Source organism: Theropithecus gelada, chromosome 7a, assembly GCF_003255815.1.
Source record: "Theropithecus gelada isolate Dixy chromosome 7a, Tgel_1.0, whole genome shotgun sequence".
Taxonomy (NCBI): Eukaryota; Metazoa; Chordata; class Mammalia; order Primates; family Cercopithecidae; genus Theropithecus; species Theropithecus gelada.
Window position 1 is genome coordinate 45738547 of NC_037674.1, and position 25897 is coordinate 45764443.

Below are 25897 nucleotides of genomic sequence, written 5' to 3' on the forward strand. Positions count from 1 at the left end.
CAGGTTACTCCTCTAGAAAATGCGTGTGTTTAGGGGTGTCGTCTCAGTCAGCTCTGAGGTTCTTAAATTTTAATCAGGTTTTACCTGGTTCTCTGACTGAGTCCTTGGGATTTGAAAACAGTCTGCTTCATCTCGAATTAAATCTCAGAGCTGCAGGGAGAGGCTGGGGTGGGAGGCTGTGCAGAAAGAGGTGGCCCTGGCCCCAACCTTCCCAGCAGCCTCCCAGCAGCCAGGCGCCAATCACCCAGATTCAGAACACCATGTCTGGGGATTTAACTTAAAATATCCCATTGCATTTCCTAGGCCATACTGAATGGATAGCCCCTGAATGATCTGACTAAAAGAGGATATTCCTTGCCAGGTAGTTTCTCCTTAGGCCGAGCTCAGAGAACACTGAAATAAAGCAAGCGGGTGTTTTATCAACAGGGGAAGAAATCCATGGGGGGCCGGGGGACAGCCAACAAAAGCTAGGATGGGGTTCCCAGGCCCTGTTCCATGCACGCCATGGGCTCTGAGAGGAAGCAGTGCTACAATATAAGAAGGGGAGGAGGGTCAACAAATGATCCATGCAGTAGCCTTGGGAAATGTAGCCCCTCCCGCTACTAGAGGGGCTGGTGAAGGTTCACATCACAGATCACTCAATGATAGGTGAGCCTTCTTAAAGGCCCTTTTAGCACTGACATATTGATCAAATTATATATAACTACAACGCCATTAAATATTTATGCCTTCCGAGGAAGCCTGCTGAATTCTTTATGCAGGGAGGACTTGGTACAAGAAAGGCCCAGCCCCCTCAGCGTGACCCTGAGGATCTGTCTCCTCGGGGAGGGACAGGGATGCTGGCCTGGGCCAGCCTGTGAGGACACTCTGGGCACCAGCCCCTGTGCCCTCCACAGGCGGGTAAGGATGACAGTGAGGATCCAGGGCAGGGAGAAGGAAACGCACTCACTCTTCCCCAGCTAGGACCAACCAACGGCAAGGGACTCCGGGGTTGCTGGGGTTGGGACGACCCTTCTGCACACTTCCCTGAAAGGAATCCCACCTCCCCTTTTCTTCCAGGGGTCTACGGTGTAAGGGAACTGGGGATAGTGAGGCTGAGTGAGCATGCATCCAGGCAACCCAATCCCAGAAAGAGGTGCCAACATATAGTCTAGAGTCCTGTATTCCTAGCCCAGATCCACCCTGCACTTGGGCCTCAGTTTCCACTGAATAAAGAAGGCCGATCTCAGTCCAGTGTAATAATCGGAGCTCTCAAAAATGAATTAGGTGCTGTGTGAGTGCCCTGCCCTTGGGAGCATTCCATGGAGACCCAACAGAGACTTGGAGGCAGGCACCACAGGGCCCATATGACAGCTCAAGTCCCTCTCGGCTTTGGGACTCTTTAAGAGTTTCATTCTTCAGACTCTCAGTTTCCATCTACCGGGCTTCCTGTTAACAAGATCCAATAATCTTTAAATATTTGTTCACTTTAATTTCTTGGTTCCCAAACAGTAAACTCTGCTTGCCTCCCACCCCTACTTGTGGGGGGAGATGGCTCTCAAAGAGCTTGCTTGTACAGACAGAACAGGGAGTGCTTTTTCAGATTACACCTTCCCCCAACACTGCCCATTCATCCCAGGCACACCACCCCCACCCTTCCCTCTCTCCTTCTCCTCCTCCCTCCCCTCAGATAACCCCCTGCCCCCTCCCCCACCTTCCCAGACTCCATTGGCCAACTCCTGCCAGGAGGAAAAATTCTCGATTCATCCCTGTGGGGTTGCCATGGCAACCCCCAGCCACCTAATCCCCCTTGGAACATTATGCAAATCTCCCCTTGCCCCTCAACAGGCTGTAAAAGTCACATTACCCTTGCAGAGACAGCTCATTAAATTTTGGGGGTCTCCCCACATCAGGTCAGCACTACAAATGAAATGCTGGCTAGGATTTTTTAAGGGCATGGATTCTTTGGGAAACCCAAGTGGCATGAGGGAAGACTAAGGTGAGGGGAAGAGGAAAGACTGACTGTGGGCAGAGACAGAGCCCCATTCTATCTACCCATCATCTTATTCACAACCAAAGAGCATACCTCTTCCATAAATTAAAAGAAAAAGGGTTAGAGGGTCTTCTTTCTCCAAATAAGGAAGGCAGGAGTGATGGCATTTCTTAGGCTATGAAAATCAAGATCAGTCATTTAGAAACTTATTTTATATGATAAGCTCCTTCTCAAACTGACCTCCTCCCAAGTCACACCATTTGACCTCTCATTTTACAGATGAGGCAAATGAGGCCCAGAGTGGGCAAGAAGCTGTCACACAGGAAGACCACACAGGAAGACCAGGTGGTAAGCAGATCTCCCAGGTTAGAGCCAGACTTCTTCCCTCTATATCAAGGCCTCTCAACCAATAGTAATTGTTTCCCCAGGGGATTCTGGCAATGCCCAGAGACATTTCTGGATGTCACAAACTGGGGCACTGATAACTAGTGGGAAGAGATTAGAAATGCTGTTAAACATCCTAAACACAGAGGACAACCTCACCACAAAAAAGTATCCAGCCCCAAATGTAAACAGCACCCAGGTTGGGAATCCCTGATCCACATGTGGCTGACACTCAGGTTTTACTGAATTCTTCAAGGGTTCATCTGGTTTCTTCCTAGCACTGGAATCAATGCCTATAGTACGGTGGTCTGGGGGTGGACACAGGGGAAGATCACAGAAGGCCTCATCTTGATATGGTCTGTGGATAAAGATCACTGAGGTCCACGAGGGAAGCAGGCCTGGTTTCCAGTTCTGAACTGGCCGCTGGTCCGCTGTGCAACAATGAGCAAGTTACTCAACCTCTTTAACCGTCAGTGCTGCTATCTGATGCGTGGCGCCCGTGGTGCCTATGCTGCAGGATTGTAGAGCCAACAAGTCACATATGGGAAAGGGCTCTGAGAAATCTTACAACATATGCAACACCAAGGATCTTGTCCTCTATGTCTGAGGTCTTGACAATTTGGAGACTCTGTTCCTTTGTGAGAATACCTTGCTTCGGCCTTTCCATGTGCCAGGTATTGTGCTAAGCAGGCTATATGCATCCTTCATGGCACTCCCTATAACTGTAACTATACAATTTATGAAGCCACCAGCCACCTGTGGCTAGCTAAATTTAATTAAAATTAAATGTCAAACTCAGTTCCTCAGTCACAGTAGCCATATTTCAAGTGCTTACGAGCCACACGTGGCTGGTGGCTGCCTTACTGAAGAGTGCAGACACACAGCATTTCCATCACTGAAGAAAGTTCTACTGGGCAGCACTGCCCCAACAGGCAGATGTTATTATTATCTCCACTGCAAACTGAAGATCACAGAGGTCAGTCTGCTCAAAGTCACACACCAACAGGAATTGATCTGGGACTCAAACCCACATTTGTCTGACTCCCAAGTCAACCTCTTAGCCATAGAGACAAATCTCCCAGCTCCTGGTGCTCTACACGTAACTCTCCAGGATCACCTGGCAAGAACCTGTGATCTTCTGAGGGAGAAATGGAATTCACTGGGCAAGAAAAACCCCACCCATCACCCAGTAGGCCTGGAAAATGCCCAATGGGCATTCAGCGTCCCGGGAGTTTAAGAAGGGAGTTTGCCCAATATCCCTGGGCAAATGGATAGTGAGGAAGAGCTGGGTAGGGGTCTCTTGAGAAGTAAGGTTAAAAACTAGGTAACAGAACAGTGAGAAAACCCAAGACGCAAAGAGAAAGGGGTATCTAGACACTTCTCAAGTTCCTGCAGGCCGGGCCTGTGGGTGCCACACACAAGGACTGGGTGACATGGAGGCTGAAACCAGGCCAACAGCGGAAAGACCCTGTGGGGGAGCGGCAGGTCTTTCGAGCTCTAAACCAGGCTGCTTCTCCCCCATTTCAAGTCTGGCTTCATGGAGATCCCCCGTTTCTCTGGGATAAAGTATGAGATCCCAGGAATTGAGGGACGGGAGATGGGAAATTCTTCCCGTCTTTCCCCAGGGCTTCTGCTGTTAGGCAAAGCAAAATAAGAACTGGACTTTAGCTTTCTTCACTGGAGATGGAGATCAGAGGAAGGGGCCTCCTTCTAGGAAAATAGGCAAGTAAGGGTTTAAGGATGAGCTAAAGACCTATTTTGACCAATCAGTACCAACAGGCTCACTTCCTCTATCTCCCCTGCTCCTCCTTCCTCTATCCCACCCAACCAGTTAGACCCTCATTCCAGACCATCTGGCATCACCTGCTGCTTCTGAGCCCTCTGAGTGTCCTACTTTTCCCTGGACAGAGGCCAGGAAGGTTAATAGAAGTTCTTGTACCCCACCCCCACCAGAAAGCTAGAACAGACTTCCATCCCTTGTCCACTAGTCCGCACTGAACTGCCTTCCTCTTCTACTTTTCCCCAGCAGAAATCGCAAAGCATCACTGGTTCCAAAGGATGCCCCTGCCAGTATTATCAGAATTAATCAGTTTCAGATCCAAACTCAGCAAAGACCTGTTGAGGGCTAGCCCAGGGGAAAGATTTGGGGAGTGGGTGAAGAGTCGCCTCCTCCAACCTTTTGGTCATATAGCTGGCTGGGTGATGTAGGAGTCTAAACCTCAAGTCTTCATGGCTGACCAGGAAGGGAGAGCCCTCTCCTGTACCCAAATTGCATATGGTACTCAGTGCTAGAACACTAGTGGGAAGAGCTCTTCTGCATTTGAGTCTCCATTTGAAGAAAGGATCAGCCTTCAGTGTGAACAAAAAAGCAACTTCTATTGGCCTGCAGTAGTTTTCATTCAAAATTAACAAACAAAAATAGCAGTAGAAGAGCTGTGAACAATAGTCAGACTTAAAAGCCTCATGAGATCAGGCCACACACAACACTTGGAACTCCATGCCCAAACAGCCAAGGCCTGGCAAGCCGAGTTTACCAATTCACCCACTCAGCACTTGTCTCTTCCCCATCTCCGCTTTGTCATCTCTCCCTCCCAGTTATCTCTTCCCACCCCACCCTGCCTTCTTCCCCTTTTGCACTTAAACTGTCCATAGTGTGAGATGAAAAGAAAAAGATGCCTAAGATACATTAAAGACACTTTTAAATAAAGATTCATGACACCTTTACAACTCTTTCTATAATCACAACGTCTGCAGCCTACAGGCCTCTGTCAGAAAACTAATAAAGCTTCTGTCCTTCCCAAAGAGTCCATAACACTCTTCAGGGTAAGAGAGAACCCTGAGCTGGAATATTACCTTCCCTCCTCAAGTCCCCACAAAATGCACACTGTATATCCAGTATGGGCCAAGCACTGCTCAGGGTTCAGGGCCCTTAGTGAAAAATACAAAATGGTCCTGTCCCTCATGGAACTCACAGTCCTGTCACAGCACAGGCCTCACCTCCCCCACCCCAATTTGAGAACATAGCCCTCTAGTACCCAGGTCATCTTCACATTCCAAGCTTTCAGGGTATGCTCTGATGCTTTTATCCTATGTCTGTCTGTCCTGGACCCAAATACCCATTATTTTAGCTGCTAAGATGAAAATGTCAAATCTGCTTTGCAATCAAGTGCTACAGAAATTCTAAGGGGTCACATCATTATAATCTATAATACCTGGAAGATCAAATTTTTCAAACAGTTTGTCCTCAGGAAAGTACTTCCCCTGGGATTGTTTGGCGGTGGCAGCAGCCAGAACACTGGATCCTATCATTCACACGGTGATGGAAGGAACCACCTAAGACACCAGCCAAGCCCATCCATGCTCCTACCCTTTACCAACAGCAGCCAGCCTGAGAGAGAACAGGACGACATGGACTCCAGGCCCTAACAGGGTTTCTCTGGCCTCTCAGGCCCCACAGATGGGAACTTGATTCTCTCTTCTCCCTTCACAGGACACATTGGCAATGGGAGGCTTTGGTGACAGAAAGGCAAAGGAAATCTCTTCCAAAGGACTGCATCTTCAAAGCAATAATGAAGTCGGCTGGTGTGAAGGGGAGAAAGGTATTTGTTCTCAGATAAAATCTTCGGGGTGGACTAGACGGGCCCCTTGGTTAACCCTCCAAGCCTGGTATGAACCTCTACTTAAGAATAGAGGTCCTTGTTCTACCCACCCTGTTGATTTCCAGATGGGCCTCTTGGGCCGTCAACTCTGCAGTGAACAGCCTCCTAGAATCTAATTCCTTAGCAGTCCTGCCCTGACTCTCCAACAAGGTGACCCCTCTCCTCTAGCCCTCCCCCAGAAGGTGGCCTCTGCCTAAACATTCAGTGACAGCTCCGCAGCCCACTGATTGTGCAACATCCTTAGCAAAAGAAAGAATTCAAAATCAATGCTGATGCGAATTCAGACTCCCCCATTACCTCGAGAAACGCAAGGTCCTAAGGACTCTCAGTAGGGCAAGGCTGACCCACAGTTTGCTGCCTGCAAAGGACGATGCTTCAAAACAATAAACCCACCAAATATTCCCAGCTTACATGGCGGCAGGACATTTCCCCCTTCCTTAAGTTTCTCCTTAACCCCAACTTGAAGGGAACAATTATTTTATAAAGAATTTTTTTAAACTATGTATTTTGAAAGAGAAGAGAAAGTCAAAAGAAGAAAGGAAAAAAAGGAAGAAAGTATCTTGGCTGTGCGTCTCAGAGAGCATTTGTTGAAAACAAGATATTGTCCCTTTAAGCATATAAAAACAAGGCCCTTGAGCACGCAGTTCTCACTCTGGTACACAATTATGGGTGCTTTCAGCTGTCTAGCACTACTTCAAGTGCTCTCTTAAACCAGACTGTCAATGGCATGTTGAAAGCTATTTTGCTGGCTGCTATCATTAATAGCAAAGTGGAGAGCTGGGCTGATGAGAATTAAATATGGGGGAGGGGGCGGGTCATAACCAGTCATTACAGAATTACCAATATGAGAAAGGAGACAATGCCACTTTGGGGAATAAAGTTCAAAGCAGCGCATTACGGTAGGAAAGCAGGCAGGGCAGGCCACAGACGGCCCAGAGTAGGCCCCTGCCCCCACCCCGCGGCAGATGGACTCAGGCCAGCCCTGGAGAGCCAGCCATGCAGGGATGGAGGAAGCCACGGAGTTGGGAGCCCCGACTGCAAGGGCAGAGGGGCCTTGGAGATCACTCTGCTGCAAAATGTCACCACCTCGCCTCACTTCCCAAGTGCAGTCCCCGCCCCACATCATTCCAAAGACGTGTGGCTTCCAGAACATATCTCACTGCCTTGCCACGAGCTGTTGCCACCCTGGAGGGGCCTCCGCTGCCGACTTCTGCCTCATAAACCCTCCCTTTAAGACTCGCCTCAAGTAAAGACCTCAGTGAAGTCCGCTCTCACCCCACTCTCCCCTCCCAGGAAGAATAAGCTGTTCTGTGCTGGGTGCTCCTCCTGTGACACTCGGGCCACACTAGCACTTACCTCACTGCATTGCAATTACTTATTTAGACATCCGACTCCCCCGCAGAGGGAATGGTGTCTTATTCGGCTGTGTAACCAACCTCTGCCCACACCCAGCACATCCCAGGCCCCTAATAACCGCTTTGGGAATGAATCCAACCCCCTCATTTCACTGATGAAGAAACTGGATGCCGGGCCATAGAAGGAAGCCTGCAGAGCGGGCGGCCAGCCCACAACTAAAATCCCCACTTCCTACTCAGAGTTCAGGGAATCGCAACTCTATTCTCAGATAACCTGAGGAAATTTTGAAGAAAAACCAAGATGTCTACTGAGCACCTATTATATACTAAGTGCTATAGAGACCTCAGCAGAGGGGCTTCTTTCGTACCTACAAAAATGAGATGAGGAATGAGTGCCAGATCACAGGGGAAAACACTGCCGAGGTTAGGTCTTTGTCACCTTTTTGCCCCTGGTGTCCCAGTATTTTGTACAATGAGATAGAAGGACTTTCTCCCACGGAGAAAGCAAAGGGAGATTTATTCCTTGAGGGACTCCTCCTTCAACAAAATAGAAACAAACAGCCTAGAGCCTTCCTCTGCAAGGTGGGAAGGAGGAGTTCAAGCAAAGGAAGAACGCTGCCGTCTGCCGTGGGCTCCTGGTCCAAAAGAGTTCAGAGAATGAGTCCTGAATTAGGAGCCAGGTTCCCACCCCTTGATTTGTAAAGTAAGGACAAGGGGTCATTTGCTCATCTCCCAGGGTCATTTCAATGACAAATGCACAAGAAGGAAAAGACCCCAAAAGCACTGAAACCGCCACTCTACCACTCCCACTGGCAACTAGAGAAAAGGGGTCCAAAGGCAGTCTTGAGGGGTTGGGCAGCCTCCCTCTAGCTAGACAGCGTGCAGGGAGCTTGGAGCCCCCAGACCCCAAAGTTGAGCAAGGCAGGCACCCCCTCAGTGAGAGGACTCGTGATTACAGTCTGTTCCAGGGAAGATCAATATGGCAGGAAAAGTCAGATGGATACCAGGGAATAGAACTCTGGCAAAAAAGAAAAAAAAATGTCACAGTTCAACTCAGATGCCACACAAATAGGCACTTCCCTAGTCTAAGGACCTTTGACCCCTTCTACTTTGCAAGTGGTCCCACATTCCCCTACCAAGACAGGCTCAACTCCTTGGCAGAGTCTTTTGTAACCTCATCGCCTGGTAGCTCCTTCTGGCCACCTGTACCTTGCACCTTCACCGTGGTCACAGAACTTCTGTGTGCCTCAAGATCTTCCAGCCGAGCCCCTTATCCTTTAGATGAGAAGATCCACAGCGGGGAGGGGAGGGGAGTGACAAATGGGGATTTTCCATTTCCCACCTCAGCTCTGTGTTTATGGCACCCCATGGCTAGGGTAAAAAGTTCACAGGTTGTACCTCCCTTCTCTGTCAATGAATCTTTCCTCTGGGATTGCTAGTTATGCATTATGTATTATTATTACACACATCAAATCATTAGTTGTGCAAATAGCTGGCAATTCAAAACAGGACTGTGGACAATAAGGGTTCGGCGATATGATTATACAACCCGAAATGGGGCACTTTGGACTCTGGTGGGGCCAGGTTTGTAGTCTTAGCCTGTTTGGATAATAACGCAGAAAGAAGCAATAGTAATTAAAGACACAGAGTACATTAGAAAAGGAGCACTCTTCATTTCTTGAGTCTGACAGAAAAGAGTCCCGGGCTGGAAGGGAAGCAGTGGTAGCAGCTTTACCACTAACGTGGGACTGTATGACTGGATACATCAGCTTCCCTTCTCTGGGCCTCTGTTTCCTCATCTGTAACTTGAAAAGTTTGCATGAGAACCCAAAGGGCTCTTCCAGTTCCAAGATTCAAAAAGAAACTTACAGGAAAGGTTGTTCAGTTTACAGAAAAAAAGGTGACTGTATCGTGTTGGCACAACACTGCCCCAAAATCAAAATGGCTCAAGTCCACTTTCAAAACATCGGTGCTCACCAACAGTGGGTGAAAAGGCTGCCTGACCCAGCTTCTCAGAGCGTCAGTGCCTCAAATCCAATGCATGGCAGTCGCTCTGGGGCCCCTGGTTCTAAGCTGGCTTTGTTATTTGTGGCTGACACTGGAAAGCCTCTGCACAAACAAGATGGCAACTGATGAGCCAGTCAGTCATCACTGCCTCCCCAGCCTCTCTGAACCACCCTCGACATTTGGCCGGGAAGCAGGGGGCTTGGTGGAGGTGGGTGACCTCTTGAAGTCCTGGGCCAGGCCTGTGATCCTGTAATCTTTGCTTTACCGTAATTAGGGAGGGAGGCAGAAGAGTAGGAGGAGAAACCATTTATTACTTCTCTGGGATTTTGACAGCTTGGAAAAAGAGAGAGACAGAGAAACAGCCAGAGAAGGAGCCAGCCACAGTGAGTTTAACCTCTCAGTAAAATAAAAATGGGCTGGACGCACCTCATCAGCTGCCCTCTGTCAATACCCGGGCCCATCTGGCAGGACTCGAGGTTCCCAGCTAATTGGCATTTCCCATAGAGCCAGCAAAGGAGAGTTTTTAAAAAAATATGTGGTGGTGATGGTGGAGTGCGTGTGAGCGTATGCGCACGCAGGCTGAGGACTGCCACACTTCCCAAGGTGCTAGCTCTGTAGATCATCTATTATATAAAAGTACAGACAGTCCCCACCCCCACCCCAGCTTAAAGATGAAGAATCCAGCCTGTTTGTTCCAGGCAGATGTAATCACACGAACAGTCAAGTCTAGAGGGCAGGACACTGCATGAATAATTCAAGCACTCCAGTCACTTGATTGTGTGTGCAGATAAAACACCAGTCAACCGCTAAACAGGTCAGCTGATAAACTTGTTTGCTCAGGCCTAACCACCATTCGCCAAATGCACCCAAGACCCACACTTCAATTAGTGGCAGGGCTTTCTTCTCCAGAACCCTCGCAAACCTAGGGAGTGGCCAACTCCATTAGGTTAGGGTTGCATTTCATGGCACAGGTTTCTTCACCTCCTTGCCTCTTTGTTCCTCCACAGCCACAGGGTGATTTCACCCAACTCAGAGACTGCCATAAGCTTGAGAAGCCACTGCATTCAGAGCACACATGTTCAGGCTGGGAACTCAGGCTAGAGGGCAAAGGTGAGTGGCAAGCAAGGTAAAGTGCCCAGTGGGAAAGCCAGAGGGCTGGATTTGAGTCCCAGCTCTGACTTCCTGGCCTCCCTGAAGCCTCAGTTTCCTCACCTATAAAAAGGGGGCAAAGAATCCCTCTTTCCACCACCGGCAGTTGAGAGGATTAAATGAGACAACGTAGCCAAACCCCAGGCATTCTCCCCTTAAGAACCTTGTTTGGGGAATGGCCAGAAATCCCAGATGTACACAGCTGCTCTTTATATAAACCCCACCATCAAATGCGTTAAGATATTTAACTCTTCCTGCGTTCACAGCATCCCCAGGACTCACAGAACAGATCTGCTGCGAGCCAAGGTGGATTTCTTAGTGCCAAAGCACCATCCATTCACAGACATGCGGAACACCACCCATGCAGACCTCAACATGCAACGAGACATTACACCTTAATTACCAAGCTCTTACAATAACTGCTGCTATAAATTTTAAACCTGGGTGCAATTACCTTCTTTAAACACACCCAAGATACTAAGCGTTGAGAAAAAAAAAAGAGGGGGGTAGACAAAGGGAGGAAGTGGCACCCTGCATACACCCCAAGGTCCTTGAAACACCTGGGACCCCAGTTCCATTTCAAGCATTCTTCCGGGACCTGGCCCGTTCCAGTCGCAGAACCTGTCTCGATTCTATTTTCCCGAGGAGAAATATCTTTATGTATAAAGCCCTGTCTGTTTATTATTTCTTTGTGTCAAGAAGTAAAAACATGGTAGCCTTCATATGCCTTCCTAAGGGACTAACTAATCCCTCAGGAAGCCACAAGTTGGCTTCCCACACATTGCTCAATAAACTCAGGCCCCTTTCTGGCTTCCCTTCACCCAACACTGGGGCTCCCTCCAGGAGGGGAAAGGAAACTACAGATCCCAAAGGCTCTACAGGAAGCCACTCAAGTGGGTAGGAATCTGCCCACTTTCCAGGGTCACCTGCCCTTCTCACCTGCCCTGGGTCCTGCCTCCTTAAAGAGCAAAATTGAAACCTTGTAAACGACTGTTAATTTACAGCAGAAAATCCATTCAAGTCACGGTCACCAAAGGCTAGAATGAGTCAACAGTCTTCTGAGATTTCATGAACACCAATTGTTAAAAAGAACAACCGGCCTGCCTGCTCCATTTATACGTGCCAAGTCAACTCTAATCGTTGGCCAAGCCAAATTATAGGCAGCCTTTCCTCAGAACACAAATACACAAACAGGCCTCTCCCACAGCCCAGCCTAGCACCGGGACTAGTTACTGATATGCACTGAGATAAAGGGTGTTTGTATTTGCTCGGTTTGAGGTATACTGTTATTAGAAGAGTGACAATACCAGGTAGTTTACATATCCATCAAACGACACCACACTAGCTAAACTGGTTTGACTTCAGGATTTCAAAGCTGAGCTCAACCCCCAGCCATCTCAAAAGTCCTGGCTAGGCTGCCCCTGGGCAAGTTACTTCACCCAGGAGCTTTAGCTTCCTTCTCTGTAAAATGGGAATTCGGCTGCCTTCAAATCAAGACAGAGATGAAAAAACCACCTTGTCAATGCAAGGCATTAAAGTTGTATTTCATTCTGGCTTTATATTTTTAAGCAGTTAGCAGCTTCATTCCCTTAAATTTCGACAGCTCAGCCTGGCTTTTAAGGCTCTTGAAGTTTAATCTTATCAACGCAGAACATCACATTTTTGCAAAAAGAAAAAAAAGAGAGAGAGAAAGAAAAAAAAATCCTCCTGTATTTCCTCTTGAGAATTTTACATTAAAACAGATAAAAGCAGCCAGCCACCTCTGGGCTTTCAGGAGTTTGTAAAGCAGATCCTGGAGGTACAACTTTCCCTTTGGTCCTTTATCCTCCACCAGGATCCAAGACCAGGACTAATTTCACAAGCTCGAATGCTAAAAGCTCAACGTGTCTAAAAAAAAAATCAGCAAAGCCTCAGACCTTGCATTTCAAGGACTTGATCCATTCACTCTTCAAGGAGAAGGGGGAGGAATAGAAGAACCAGGCTCATTTTCAAACAAGAGAGAACATAAGACGTCCACATATGTAAGTTTTTAAAAAATGAAATATATTTTTCAAAAGAGAAAAGCACTTACCTGCTTGTGCATTTCAATGTTCAAGCCATAGGACATCTCATAGTACTAAAAGTAAAAAGAATGGCTATTAACAGGCAACACAGAAATCTGATCATTTTTGAAAATCAGTTTTTTCTTGGAAAGGTTTTGCCCAAGTCATACTTTTACAATACATTTGCTAAAGAAGTTTAAATCAAACCCCAAAGCCAGCTTACAGAGCGGTTTAAGAGCTGACAAGGGCGAGTGTTCCTCTCATCTCAACAGAACGTTATATATGTGGTAGTAAGGGGAGCTGGGTCCTCCCTCCCACAAGCACCACATGTGCCCTATATCCTGTTTATACAAGGTTCAGGTTCAACAGGGAATCGTGTGTACACTGGGACCCCTCTTGTCCTCTGAGAGTTATTTAGCACTGTGTCGAAGGCCTCTTATGTGGAAAGCAGTGCAGGCAGCCGTGCCCTCTCACAAATGAAGATTAAAACTTGCTGAAACGGACACTGGGCAAAAGGAAGACAGTCTGCCTACTGCCCCAGCGTGGACAAGATACCCAGCTGGGGGATCCCTGAGGAGGGGAGTGAAAGCAGAGGGCTTTATAAGGCCTCTCCACTCCTCACAACATCCTGGGGAAGGAGGGCTTCTGTCCCCCTCTGGCTAGATCCCAGCTGCAAAGCAGAAAAGTTTCTAAACACTCCCAGGAGGTCACTAAGAGAGATTTTTAGCAATCCTAATTTCACATGGGCTGGTCCAACCCGATCTTACTAGCCAAGATAGGGCAATGGCAATCGGCCCCTGGGCAACTTTCAAAACACAAATTAAAGGCACACAAAGATAGTACAGAAGTCGCCGGCCTGGAATCGGGGTTTCTCTTTCTGTCCCTCCCCTCACTCACCCTCCTCCAAGTGGCCCCGGCAATGGAAGCTGGGGAAGGGGAGGGCAAGACCAGATTATGCCCTCTACTAAGGCCGCCCTGCGGCTGGGCGGTGGTGGGGACCTGGCGCTCATCTCCTCAGATACACGCCGCGCCCCCGGCCGGGGTCGGCGCCCCCACTGCCCCCCAGGCCCACTGCCGCATCTCACCATCACATAATGGCGCTGCATCTCCGTCTTCTCGTTTGCCAGCTTGTCGTACTCCACTTTGAGGCTGCGAGGGCAGAAAAAGCCGGCTCAGGCCTGGCGCCTGGGCAGCCTCCTCTGAGGCCCCGACCCAAGGGCCTCGGGAGCCACTTTTCCACTTCCCTGACACCCTCCGGGGGCGCCCTCTTATTCCACAGCCAGGGGACGCGAGGGGATTTGGGTCCCCGCCGTGGGGAGGGGGATGTGAAACAATTCGAAACTTCCCGCGGCCCAGTCAGAGGACTTATCACGGCCGCAGGGGAGCAGGACCCTGACGCTGGCTCCCCACACCCAGAACCCGGAGTGAATCCGCTCGCCGCGACCTAGACCCTCATTCGGGGATCCCACAGGCGGCGCTGGGAGCCGGGCGGCTGCGGGCAATAAAGGGTTAAGGCGGCGCGCTCGGAAGGGGAAACAAAAGGCGGAGGCCCGGGCTGCCCCGCCGCCCCTGGGTCAGGAGCCCCCTCCGTCCCCGCGGGGGATGGCAGGAGCCGCGCAGGGGCCGCCCCTCCCCGCCAGCCCCGGGGCGGCCCCCACCGGCCTTACCTGTGATACTGAGCTTGCAGGAACTGGAATTCGTCTTTGATCCTGTCACAAGACTCAGCCACCGTGAATTTAAATCCCGGCTGCCCGGGTTGATGGGGAGCCTGGAGCCCGCGAAGACAAGACAGGGGAGGGGGCGGGGGCATGAGACGGCTCTCAGAGCGGCCGCGGCCCCGGCCCCTCCCGGACGGCGCCCAACCAGAGAGGCCACCCTCAGCCCAGAACCTTCCCAGCAAGTTTCTCAGCTCTCCGACAGGGAGGAGGGGGGGCGCCCCATCTCTCCCCGTCGGCAGCGGGGCTCCCATGCCTTTCACCAAGGGCCTCCCTCTCCCCAGTAAGGCGGGGGTGGGAAACAAGCCGGGTGAGTTGGGAGACTTAAGAGCTGGGCCGGGGACCGCGTGAACAGCTCCCCCTGGAACACAGGCAGCCCCCCGCGCCACTCGCGCGGAATTAACCTCCTCTCTCAACGGCGCCCCCCGGCCGCATCCCCTTTGTGTGAGAGCACACGCACAAACACACACCATAAAGGTAGCAACAAGCAAAATGGAGGTGCCAGATAAACTGCCTCGTTTACCCTGCCATGATAGATGCTTAAATAAACCGAGTTGCAATTACTCACCGGATGTCTGCCCTGCGGATACATGGCAGGGAGGGGTCGTGATTCCGAGAGCGTGGAAGCGCCGAGAGCCCGGGCCGGGGAGGTGCGGGGGAGGGGGGAGCCGAGCCCGAGCGGGGGGCGGCCGGGAAACCGAGAGCTCGCCCCCGGCCCCCCCAGCTCGTTCTCGCAGCGAAATCCCAGAGTCGGGCGCCCGCCCCAAGTGGAGACAAAGAGCCGCGGAGCAGGCGGCAAAGTCGTCGGCGGGCGCCGGGGCCGGGCGGCGGGCGCGGGCTTTGTGCGCCTAGGGCTCGGCGGGCAGCGGCCGGCCGCCCTCCCTGGGCTGCGTTGAGCGCGTCAGTGCCCGGGACTGCGCGGACATCGTCGGCACCCCGGCAGGTCCGGCGCGGGGTCCCGAGGCCGGGGGCCCCTCCTGGGGCGAGCTCGGGCCCCCTCTGGGTCAGTCAGCGCGTCGCGCCTGTAGGGGGGCGCGCCGGGGCAGCCCCAAGCATCCAAGACGCGCGGGTCGGATCCTAGAGGCGGCCGGGCCTGGGGCTCGCTGCGAGAAGAGGAAGGAGGCGGGCTACGAGGTGGTGGCTTGGGGCCGCAGGAGCGCCGGAGGGTGAGGGCGGGAGCCCGGCGCCGGCGCTTCGACGCCCCCCCTCGGAGAGGAGAGCCTGCTGTTCCGTCTGCTACTGACGCTGCCGCTGCCGCCGCCGCCGCCGCTGCTGCAAGCCCTTCCCAGGGCCGGGGAGGAACTCCGGGCTCAGTAGGTGCAAATCAAACGCCCTGGCATCCTAACTCCAGCGGGTACGGGAAGCCTCCGCAAAGGGTTCTCGCTGCTCCCAGCTTGAGCGCCGCGTCCCCAGCGAGGAGCGCTCGGAGCCACCGCCGCTGCCGCCTTGGAGCGCACAAGAAGGAGAGCGCTGGAAGGGAGACGCAGCCCGAGACCGGGGAGCTCTGCGGCTTCCTTCCTTTCCCTCGGCCCGGCTCTCCTCTCCGCGCCCCGACAAACCCCCAAAACACACACACCCAACACACACACGCGCGCACACACACACACACCAAAAAAAAGTGCCCCGGACCTACGGATACCACACACAGACAGGCGAGGGGGACGAGCACGAGGTCTGAACTGCCGCGAGAGCAGTTCCAAATAGGGACTGAAAAGTAACAAAATAATGTGGCAGCTTCGTCCGGCGCTGGCCAATGGGAGCGGGGGGGCCCCCACGTGGGGCTGCGGGACTCGGCCTACGACTGGGTGCCGCTGGGCGCGACGTCACAATGCCCTCTTGTGTCTAAAACTATGCATGAAAAGTAGCAATCAGGCCCTACCCGCTGGTGATTTTCGCATGGGAGTGAAAAACAGCGCTCCTCAGATCAGGAATTAACCGAAAGACATATAATAAATAGATATATATTATAGTCCTGGGCTGCTAGAGTTTTTTTCCTCCTCTTTTTTTTTCCCACGATCTACTAGCAAATAATTATTTGGCGGGAGGAGGAAAGAGGGAAGACAGAGGAATAACAACAAAAGAAAATAAGACAGGCTGTACAATCTTCAAAACCTGTGGCTGGTAGTAATGTATCAGTTTATTCTGCAGCGGCGGCGAACGATTCGTCCCTCTAATCTCATTAGGTCTGCAAAGCAGCCCAATTAGATACTATAAAACAAACAGAATCACTTTGTCACTTTAATGTTTTCACTTCAAAAGATTTAGGACTGATAAAATGGTGGCTCCTAAAGTTGCCTCCGACCTTTAAAAATTTGCTTGTAACTGAGGATGTCCCCTTTTCTTCACCCCTTCTTCTGCCCGCCTCCCCCCCCCAATAGCCCCCAGCTCTCCTTTGTTCACTCGCCCTTCTTTTCAGAAAGCCAAATAAACATCTCCTTTGATGTGCGGCGGCTGCCTGCGAGGAGAAGTCTGAGGGACTCTGGCTTGGCGGGCAGCGCAGATGGAAGGGCCTGGCTGCCCCTGGACAACAGGCTCAGCCACGGCTGGCCCCATTCGGGGCGCCTTCCCGGTGGGGACAACTTCACCCTCGCCGTAGCCTCGCCGCTCGGGCTCCTCACTGCATCCCCAGGCTGAGGGGGTTGGAGAAGGGGTCGGGACCCTGCTCGGCCGAGGCCCGGGAACTCCGAGTTCCCACCTGGTTTGCTCAGCCTGCTCCCGGCAGCGTCACGGCGTTGGCGGAAGCCTGTAGGTGTCTAGGTCGCCAGCCTGGGCACCCCGGGGGGCGCGGACGCTCCCCCACTCGCGCCTCGCCCACCCCTGCCCCGCGCCCCCCGGACTCCCCGCTTGGTCGCACAGGCCACTCGACTCCCGGGCCAGCTTGCCCGCAAACCGATGGCCTCGCCCTCCCGCGCTCGGGGTTACGGCGGGGCAGACGAGCAAGCAGGGAGTGGCCCTCGAAGCGCGCACGGCCCGGTGGGCTGCCAAGGCGGGACCCCCGGGGCCCTCCCCGGCAAGTCCGCGAGCCCGCACGCACCCCGGGGCCCGCGGCGGGCGCGCGCGAGCCGACCGCGCGCCCCTGGATCTATATTCTCCCCTCATTAGGAGCCAGAGGTTAGCTTTTGCATCTTAATGAGGAGCTGAGAGCTAGCGGGCGCTCGGAGGCCGGAGCGCGGGGAGTTACACGTGAGCAGCCGCCTCAGAACTGAACCTCCCCGCGCCCGCTCCGGCCGCCAGCCCCGAACTGCGCTCCCTTCTTCATTTATTTATTCTCCTAAATAAAAACATAAATCGTGTTTCGGCGCGCACCGAAGACGGAGGAGGGAGAAGCACGGCTCGACAGATGCGAGCATCTGGCCGCAGCATTCATTAGACACAAAATGGCTCCTCTTTGGAGCTTCCTTTCCCCCTCCCCCTTCTCTGCCCTCCCCCTTACGTCACGGGTGGGCGCACCCGCTTCTTACCCGCCCCGCCCCTTTCTCGCTCCAGCCCCACGTGGGGGACGCCGACCACGCCTCCGAGCAAGGTGCGCGTCACCAATCACGGACCGCCGAAGGGGCTCTTCGTTGCTGATTGGCGGAGTTGCTGGGCCTTGTCAGTCCGCGGCCAGAGCTGTCAGTCAAAACCACGCGGGGTGGGGGAGCGCTGACAAATGCCGAGGCTTCTGAGCCTCCCGCTTGCAAATAGTGCTTGGAATGGCTGCTTAATTAGCTTTGAATGGCTTTTCCTTCCAGCTCAAACAATCTGTCACTACCATGTGGTATAAAGGAGCCATGCATAAAAAAGTAAGCAGAGGCTAAATATCAATTTGATTTTGTGTATCAAAGGAATATTTTATTTTTCTCCCTAGTAATGAAACGTATCAATTTAAATAATAAAAGGTAAAAACACACACACAAACAAAAAAAAAAAAAAAAGAAGGAAAAGAAAAGAGGGGAAAAAAAAGAAAGAAAAAGAAAACCCAAACTCCACGTTGTTGCGACTCCTGCGCACGCCTGAAACAGGTCACTTCTACAGCCCACGTTCTGGAGGAAGCCTGAAGACTCCCCGCTCCCCCCTTTAAACTTGCATTTAGTGTTTTGTTGTCGTCGTCCTCCAGAAGTCTAGAAGGAGTGGTGGAGGAGGGGTGGCCTGTAAAAGGGGACGTGGGGGCGGGGGATGGGGCGAACTTTAAAGAGAGCTCTTTGAAGTTGCCACTCAAAAAGTAGAGGGGGTTTTAAGACCCCGTAAACTGGGGGTCCTAGAGCAGGTCTCGATTTGGGAGCTGAGAGGAGAGGGGGATGAGAGCGGGTGTGCGTCTCGCTTGAATTTATTAAACACAATGCCTTTAAGATGCCAGGGACGCGGCGCCTCACCGGGCCTCCCTCTCAGTCTCCCTCTGGACTGGCTCCGACGGCGCCCGCCCGCAGGGGGCTGAGAAGCCCCGGGGCCCCCAGGTCGGGTCTTAGAGGACTGTGTACACACAGAAAAGCACAGCAGCTCTGTCTCTGGCCCGGGTGTCCCTCCTGCCCCGATGTCCACGTCCCCGGTGACCACACAAGCCAGAGCGCTCCCGCAGGGCAGACCCACGTCGAGTTCACCTGTGAGCCCCAGCGCCAGCGCCGAGCCCGGTACGCTGGAGGAGTTCGCGGCTGAGTGTCCCCGACGCGGTTTTGCAGAGCGCCGCCTCCTCCGCAGAGCCGGGCGGTAGAACCACTCTACGCAGTCAGGAGGAACAGCGCTTGAGTGCTCACTGGGTACAAGGCAGGGCACTGCTACCCAGGCAGCGCTCTCCTCTCCCTTACCTCACTCCCGAGGGAAGCGGTTTAGCTGGGGACCCCATTTTATAGAGCAAAAAAGAGAGGCTGAGAAAGCTCAGTCATTTGCCCCGAGCTGGGCAGAGGGTCAGGATTCGAATCCAGTTTAATGGTCAACCTCAGCGACCCCTTTGCTTGCGCAAGCTGGATACTTGAGAGTTTTTGCTGAAGAAAAGACATTCATTCATTCATTCATTCATTCCCAGCCCTTACTGAGAGCCTGGTTTTAGGAGTACAGGCCTCTCCTGCCTGTAGCTCCCACTCACTCCTCACCCAGCGTCGCTCCCCGCTCTCACCGGCTGCCTGAACCCTGAGCAGGAAGGGGGCAGGGAGGTAAGGAACCAGGCCAACATCCCTTTAAGCTTACCACCAATATCTCCCCTTCCCCCCCACCCCCCACATGCCACCCCACAAATTAGGAAAAACAAGGAGAAAAATGCATGTCTTTTATGCTGGAGAAAGAGAAAAGAAAATAAAAAACATGTATACAACACCCCGTCCAAAGGCTTGACAATTATTTTAAAGAAGGAGGGGAGTCGAGAGAAAGAGTTCAAACGTCTCTGTCTCCAGTTCTAATTGGAAACGTTTCAACTGTTTATGTTACAAGAAGTGTCAGGGTCATTTGCTACCGGAGAGCTGACTTTTCATTGGCTGCTTAATTGAGTACCTCGGAGTCCACCCCACGTGGGAGAGGAATTCCTGGCACATTAAAAAAAAAAAAAAAAAAAAAAAGTCACCCGGGTGAGACAGAAAGCCCGGCCTGGATTTACAGAGCAGCGGCTCCCCAGCCCCCAGCCCCTCATTTGGGGTGCAAGGTGGCTGGTGAACGACTGTCTGCCAGTCCGAGGAGCCACTTCTCTGATTCTTTTAAAATATTCGTCAAACACTTTAGCTGAGTTAATACATGTTTTACCCCCTTTCTTAGGAATTAAAGGGTATGGCTCAGGCCAGCCACCAGGCTGTGGTCACCTATTTGAGGAACTGATCACAGTGCCATGTGTGGGGTTGCAAACTTTTCCATGTCATCCCTTCTACTGGCTTTGATTTTTGGAAGCCTCTTGTTGGAACTGCTCAGAGAGGACAGAAATCTCCCTCACCATGCCCCGCTCCCTCGCTCCCTCGGTTGATTCTATAAGGCTCCTCTGATTCTTGGGCTTTGTCTTCATCACTAGAGTAATTCTGTCCCCCCTACCCCACCCCTCCACTCACCAGGCATTCCAGACCTTCCTCCACAAGCAAGGACCTCGACACAGAGCAAAAGGAAGGGAAATTTTTATTTATTTAACAAACTCTTACATAGTGCTCAAGCTGTGTGCAGTGCTATTCTAAGCACTTGACAAATATGAACACATTTAATGCTCACACAAGAAATGAAGTGGGTGCCATGAGTATCACCCCCATTTTACAGATGGCGAAATGGATACACAGAGGTACAATGATGTGCCCAAGATCACGTCAGTGACCGATGGACCCAGGCATTTGGGCATCAGTGTCCCTGCCCTTAACTACTATGCCCTGCTGTATCTACAAGCTTGGCTTTCCTGAGAATGCAGGCCAGGGCTGCAAGAGGGACCACAGGAACCTGGAGGGCCCCAGAGGGTCCCAGAGGGAGCTCATCTTGCAGCCACCTCATCTCAGGGAAGGCAACAGAGGCTAGTAGAGGGAGAGAACTTTCCAGGGTCTCCCAACTCCATCTTACCATTCTGTGACTGATTCAAGTTATGTGACCTTGGGGTACTTATTTAATCTTGCTAAGCCTCCATTTCCTCATCTGTAAAGTGGAGATAACAATCCAGTACCTGAGAGAATTGTCCTGAGAATCAATGGAGATAATGCATGTGGTGTACTTAGTACAGAACCTGGTACATTAAGTGATCGATAACAGTTAGCTGTGGTGGCCATGATGATAACACACAACTATCTGGGTGATTCAACTCCTCCAATATTTTCTGCGTGCCTGGAGAGGCTAGGAAGCCCTGGTGGGAGCAAGCCAAGCAGCAGCCCTAACCTTATTCTGCATAGGCGCAGCCACGCCCAGGTGGGAATACCCAGCTCCTCTCCTCTAGGCTCTCAAGAAGGCCCTCCTGAGGTCACTGGGCCTTCCTCTCCCTCTCTGGGAATCCCATTCTTTATCAGGGTCCTCAGATGACCTTGGGCATCCCTGCAGCCCAAGGACCCTTGGAGTGTGCAGGAGGCGGGAAGGAAGAAATGGGGAGGGGCAATTCAGAGCTAACCCTGGGGTGAGGTGGGAGAGGATAGAGGCAGAGAGAGATCTGTCGGCCACCACAGTGGAATTCATAGCATTTCTGAGAAGACAAGCCACAAGAAATAAGCCTATAAAGTATGAAGTAGGGAAGAACAGTTGTGAGAAGGGCGGTTCTGGAAGGACTTCCTGGAAGGGTGGCGCTTGAGCTCAGCTCAAAAGGATGGACAGAAGTTGCGGTGGGCAGAGGGGGCAGGATGAATAAATATTTCTAACAAAACCCTTCCCTTCCCCCTTCCCCCTTCCCCAGCACCTAGGTGGTTTCTGCTTCCTTGGGTCTTGTCCTAGTTTTGCCACCTGACAAGCTGTTTTTGCTCCCTGGGGAACAGAGCTAAGAGCTTGCTTCTCTAAGACCCTGCTCCCATCCCCACTCCCATTTTAGGCTCCAATGAGGATGCCTCTGAACGTTACTACAGCCAGGAGAGAGGGGTCCGCTCATCTGGACTGTATGGCAGCACCAACCTGGGCTTCAGGAGGCCTGAAGATCTGCAAGACCTTGGGCAAGACCCCCAAACTCCTGGGGTCTCCATTTTTACCTCTGAAAAATAAGAATAATGGCACCTAATTTCTTACCTGGCAAGAATTTACGGAAAGCTTACCTCCAAAATCTAAGGAAAGCCCTTGCCTTCGAAAACATACACAAGGCGAGACTGTCCCCAATTCCAGGTTGTATTCCAGGCTGTATCTAGGCCCTCAGAGCTAAATAGAACCTGTGCAGGGAAATAGTATTGGGTAGAAGGGTGGGGGTTGGGGGGAGGGGACCAGGACCATTAGGGAAGCTGCCTGTAGAGGGTGGACCTTGCTGTGGCTCAGTGGGAAGGAAGGAAGAGAGTTCCAGATAGGAGCAAAGGTGCCCAGCCAGGACACTCCAGAGAACACTCACTGGGGAATGGTTTGGTTTGCTCCATGGCCCAATTAGCGGAAGAGGCCACTGCCTCTCTCCAGAAAGCTTTGGAAGCCAGACTACCAGGCGATGATTTACAATGAGGCCCTCATGCCCACCTGAGACTTTGTGAGGGGCAGGTGTGCAGGGTAGGCATGGAATGTGTTTGTTCACCTGTCTTTAGCAGAAGAATAAGACTGGAAACATTCTCCCCCACACCCGCTCCAAAGCCGAGCTGAATTGCATCCCGCTGTTCCCAAGGTGCACTTTGCTGACCTCTATTGACTAATGGCGCAGGGTTTCCATGCCTCATGCCGGAACCGGGTAAATATTTATCGAAGTGATTGGGCGTTCTAATTAAGAGATTTGTGCCGTTTCTTTCTTTCCTTTTTAAGGATTCAAAGCTGAGGCTTAGGAGATTAAGAAATATTTTGCTGGTATTAATGCATTCAACTTCACAAGGGTGGAGGCCCACGCTGTAAGAATTATCCAGGCCAGTGGAAGGGAGTTCTGGGGTCAGTCTGGATCATTTAGGCGGAACTTGCGCCAGGAACACCTGGTTTTTGATGGAGGTTCTGAGTTGGGGCGGGGAAGGAGGAGGGAACGAGAGATGAGAGAGTATTTGCCTGACAGATTTGATTTTCACTCCCAGATCTGTTATCAGCTTTGTATCTTTTTAATAAATGAATTTATAAATGTGAGTTTGTCACATACAACCAGCAATAGTGAGAGTCTGATCAAGTGTGTTCTCATACACCAGTGGCTCTTAACTGAGGGTGATTTTGCTTCCAAGGGGAATTTGGGCAGTATTTGGAGACATTTTTGGTTTTCACAGCTCAGGGTAGCAGTGCCTTTGGGTACAGAACAGAGATGCCTCTAAACATCCTGCAATGCACAGAACACCCTCCTCAACAAAGAATTATCCAGCCCCAAATGCCGATAGTCCTGAAATTGAGAGACCCTGACATATATTATCTCATGTAATCTTAACAAATAGGGCCGTTCTCTATGTCCCTATTTTGCAGGTGAGTAAACTGAGATACAGGAAGCAAAGTGTCACATGTGCAGGAAGGGAAGAAGCTGATTGGTGAGCCCAGTCCCCTCTGTCTCCAAAGCCTACCCTCTGTCCTCTCCTCTCAGTGCCCTCTCTACTAGAAAGTAATTCAAATCCCCCCAGTTCTAGGTTCCTACCTTGTGCCGCATTTGAGCCATTTTAAAGATTGCCCTACAAGTTAGCAATTATCTAGTCATTCAGATAAAGTCACTTTATGAAGAGCTAATGCTAGAGAGGTCCTGGGATCCTCTGGCAGCTCCTCCAAGTGGGGACAACAGTCCTAGGTCATTAGGTGCCTGTGTAACATTGGAAAATAGTCACAAAAGTTGCCGTTGGCACATCCCTGAAAGATGTCAGGGTGGAAGGCTAAATGGAATTAGGTTGTACGGAGTTTGGCAGGGAGGTGTGGCCTAGTGATGGGGTATTCTTTGCCTTTTTGGGGAGTGCCCTTCCTGAAGTTGAGATTCTGCAGGAGGGAGATAGGGGCAACCACAGAGAGGTGGGTTGAAACAAGGTTGGGGGGCAAACACAAGAGACTGATGGGGACTCTGAAAGTCCAAGCTGCAGGTGGACCTTGGAGTTCTGGAAATAGAGAGAGATAGGGGCAAGAAAGGGGGTAAAGGGGCCTCACTTGCAAGAAAGGCACATAGAAGACTATAGATTTTGATGTTGGAGTGGAATTGAAACCAAAAAAAAGACTCAATTTTGAGGGCTTGGAGTTCCAACTTATTATTTGACCACTAACCTACCATAAAAAATCTATGAGACAAGGTACAAACAAAACCAACGCCATCTTACTTTTGTCTTGTGTTTTCTGCTTAAAGCATTGTCTTGTCTGTGGGTTCCTAGTTAAGACGCAACATGGAGAGTGAGGAAAATGATGCCCATGGCAGATGAAGAAGCTGAGGGCCAGGGAAGGTTAGGTAGTTTGTCCACCACCACACAGTTGATGATGGTGAGTTCTGACCAAACTTAGGCTTTCTGGCACTGGAATTGATTCTTTCTATAAACCAGTCAAGCTTTCAAATTGTGCTCTAAGGAGGTCCTGGGATCCTCAGAAGTTGATGGGGGTGCCAAGAAGATAAGGAAGTAAAGAGAGTGGTCACAGGGATCACTTCCCCCACCTCAATCAGAACAGCCCCAATTTTTACCTGTTTTATAGTTTAGGTGTCCTGGTGATGCCTCATTCAGAGGACCTTGTGTTTCCTCGTGCTTTGGGAGTCTTTTAGTTCTAATTTTGCATCTCATTTGCTCCTGTGAAATGGCCTACTAGAAAAGGGAGACTCTGGGAAGTCCCATTCATACCCCTAGAGCCTCATTGGTAGGGAAAGTAGACTCAAATTCAGGCCTTGTTGTGTGGAAGGGCTGAGCAGCTCAGAAGGGACAGGCTACAGATTATTCTGGGGGCAGCCTCCCACCCTTTTACAGGGAAGGAAAGGAAGACCCGGAGAGGTGGAGAAACCTAGCCAAGTCATACGGCTCATGCATGGTGGGCCTGGGATTCTATGTAAGCCCTGTTGAGCTGCAGAGGCTGTGCCCATCACCACTGCACTACCCTACCCAATACTATCCTGCCTCACTAACCCACCATTCCTTCATGCCAGGTCCCAGTGAAATAATGCTCTGTTCTCTGCTAAGTAGGGGCCTGGCACTTCCTAATACATCACCTAATTTATTACCGTGGCCTCCTGGTACTTGTCTTCCATTTGAACCTCCTCACTGGAAATGTTATGCACTGCAGAGGCTGACAGCTGAACATTATGCTTCTAGACTTACTCACTGCAAGGGTTCTGAAGAAAACATGGTTTCCCCATTAGATCCACCCAAGCAAGATGGGAAAACAGCAGTAAGACAGAGACCGTCTCTGGCTACCTGTTCTTTCTGGTTGGTGATATGTTTGCGGAGATGGTGAGTTTTTCTGCACCTATGTTGCAGTATCTAGCCACTACTTTCATAAACGTCCAGTGTAAGTTGTGTGGGTGGAGGGTGCAACTCTCTGAGCTCTGAATTTTGATGACAGACCTCCCTGAAGTCAGAAGTTCTTGAGGTGACCATCTATTTCCCCATCCTCCTGACTATACCGGAAGAGGCAGCCCTCTGACCCTATAAAACTCCTAGAAGAAAACACATGCTAAAGCTTTGTGACATTGGATTTGGCAATGATGTGTTGGCAGTGATGCCAAAATCACAGGCAACAAAAGCAGAAATAGGCAAATGGGACTAGAACTTAAAAACTTCCATGCATGAAAGGAATAGATTAAAAGAGGGGAAAAGGGGGCTGGGTGTGGTGGTTCACACCTGTAATCCCAGCACTTTGGGAGGCTGAGGTGGGAGGATTGCTTGAGCCCCAGGAGTTCAAGATCAGCCTGGGCAACATGGAGAAACCCCATCTCTACAAACACACACACACACACACACACACACACACACACAAATTAGCTGGGCATGGTGGTGCACACCTGTAGTCCCAGCTACTCAGGAGGCTGAGGTGAGAGAATCAGCTGATCCCAGGAGGTTGAAGCTGCAGTGAGCCATGATCTTGCTGTTGAACTTCACGCTAGGCAACTGGAGTGAGACCCTATCTCAAAAAAAAAAAAAAAAAAAAAAAAAAAAAAAAAAAA

At 51.2% G+C, this 25897-nt stretch overlaps 1 protein-coding gene across 26 annotated transcripts in view; it reads right to left on the reverse strand.

Annotated features, from left to right (window-relative positions):
• Positions 1-15992, reverse strand: part of TLE3 (transducin like enhancer of split 3) — a 50211-nt gene extending 34219 nt beyond the window's left edge. For 10 of the 26 annotated variants that reach the window (XM_025390078.1, XM_025390077.1, XM_025390085.1 and 7 more), the window contains exons 1-4: positions 14852-15317; positions 14236-14336; positions 13654-13717; positions 12598-12642 (exon numbers count right to left, since the gene is read on the reverse strand). In XM_025390078.1, the coding sequence (XP_025245863.1) occupies positions 12598-12642; positions 13654-13717; positions 14236-14336; positions 14852-14875 (234 nt within the window). In that variant the 5' untranslated portion in view covers positions 14876-15317. The other 16 variants (XM_025390064.1, XM_025390066.1, XM_025390065.1 and 13 more) reach the window with 5 other exon arrangements.
• Between the last annotated feature and the right edge of the window lie 9905 nt (positions 15993-25897).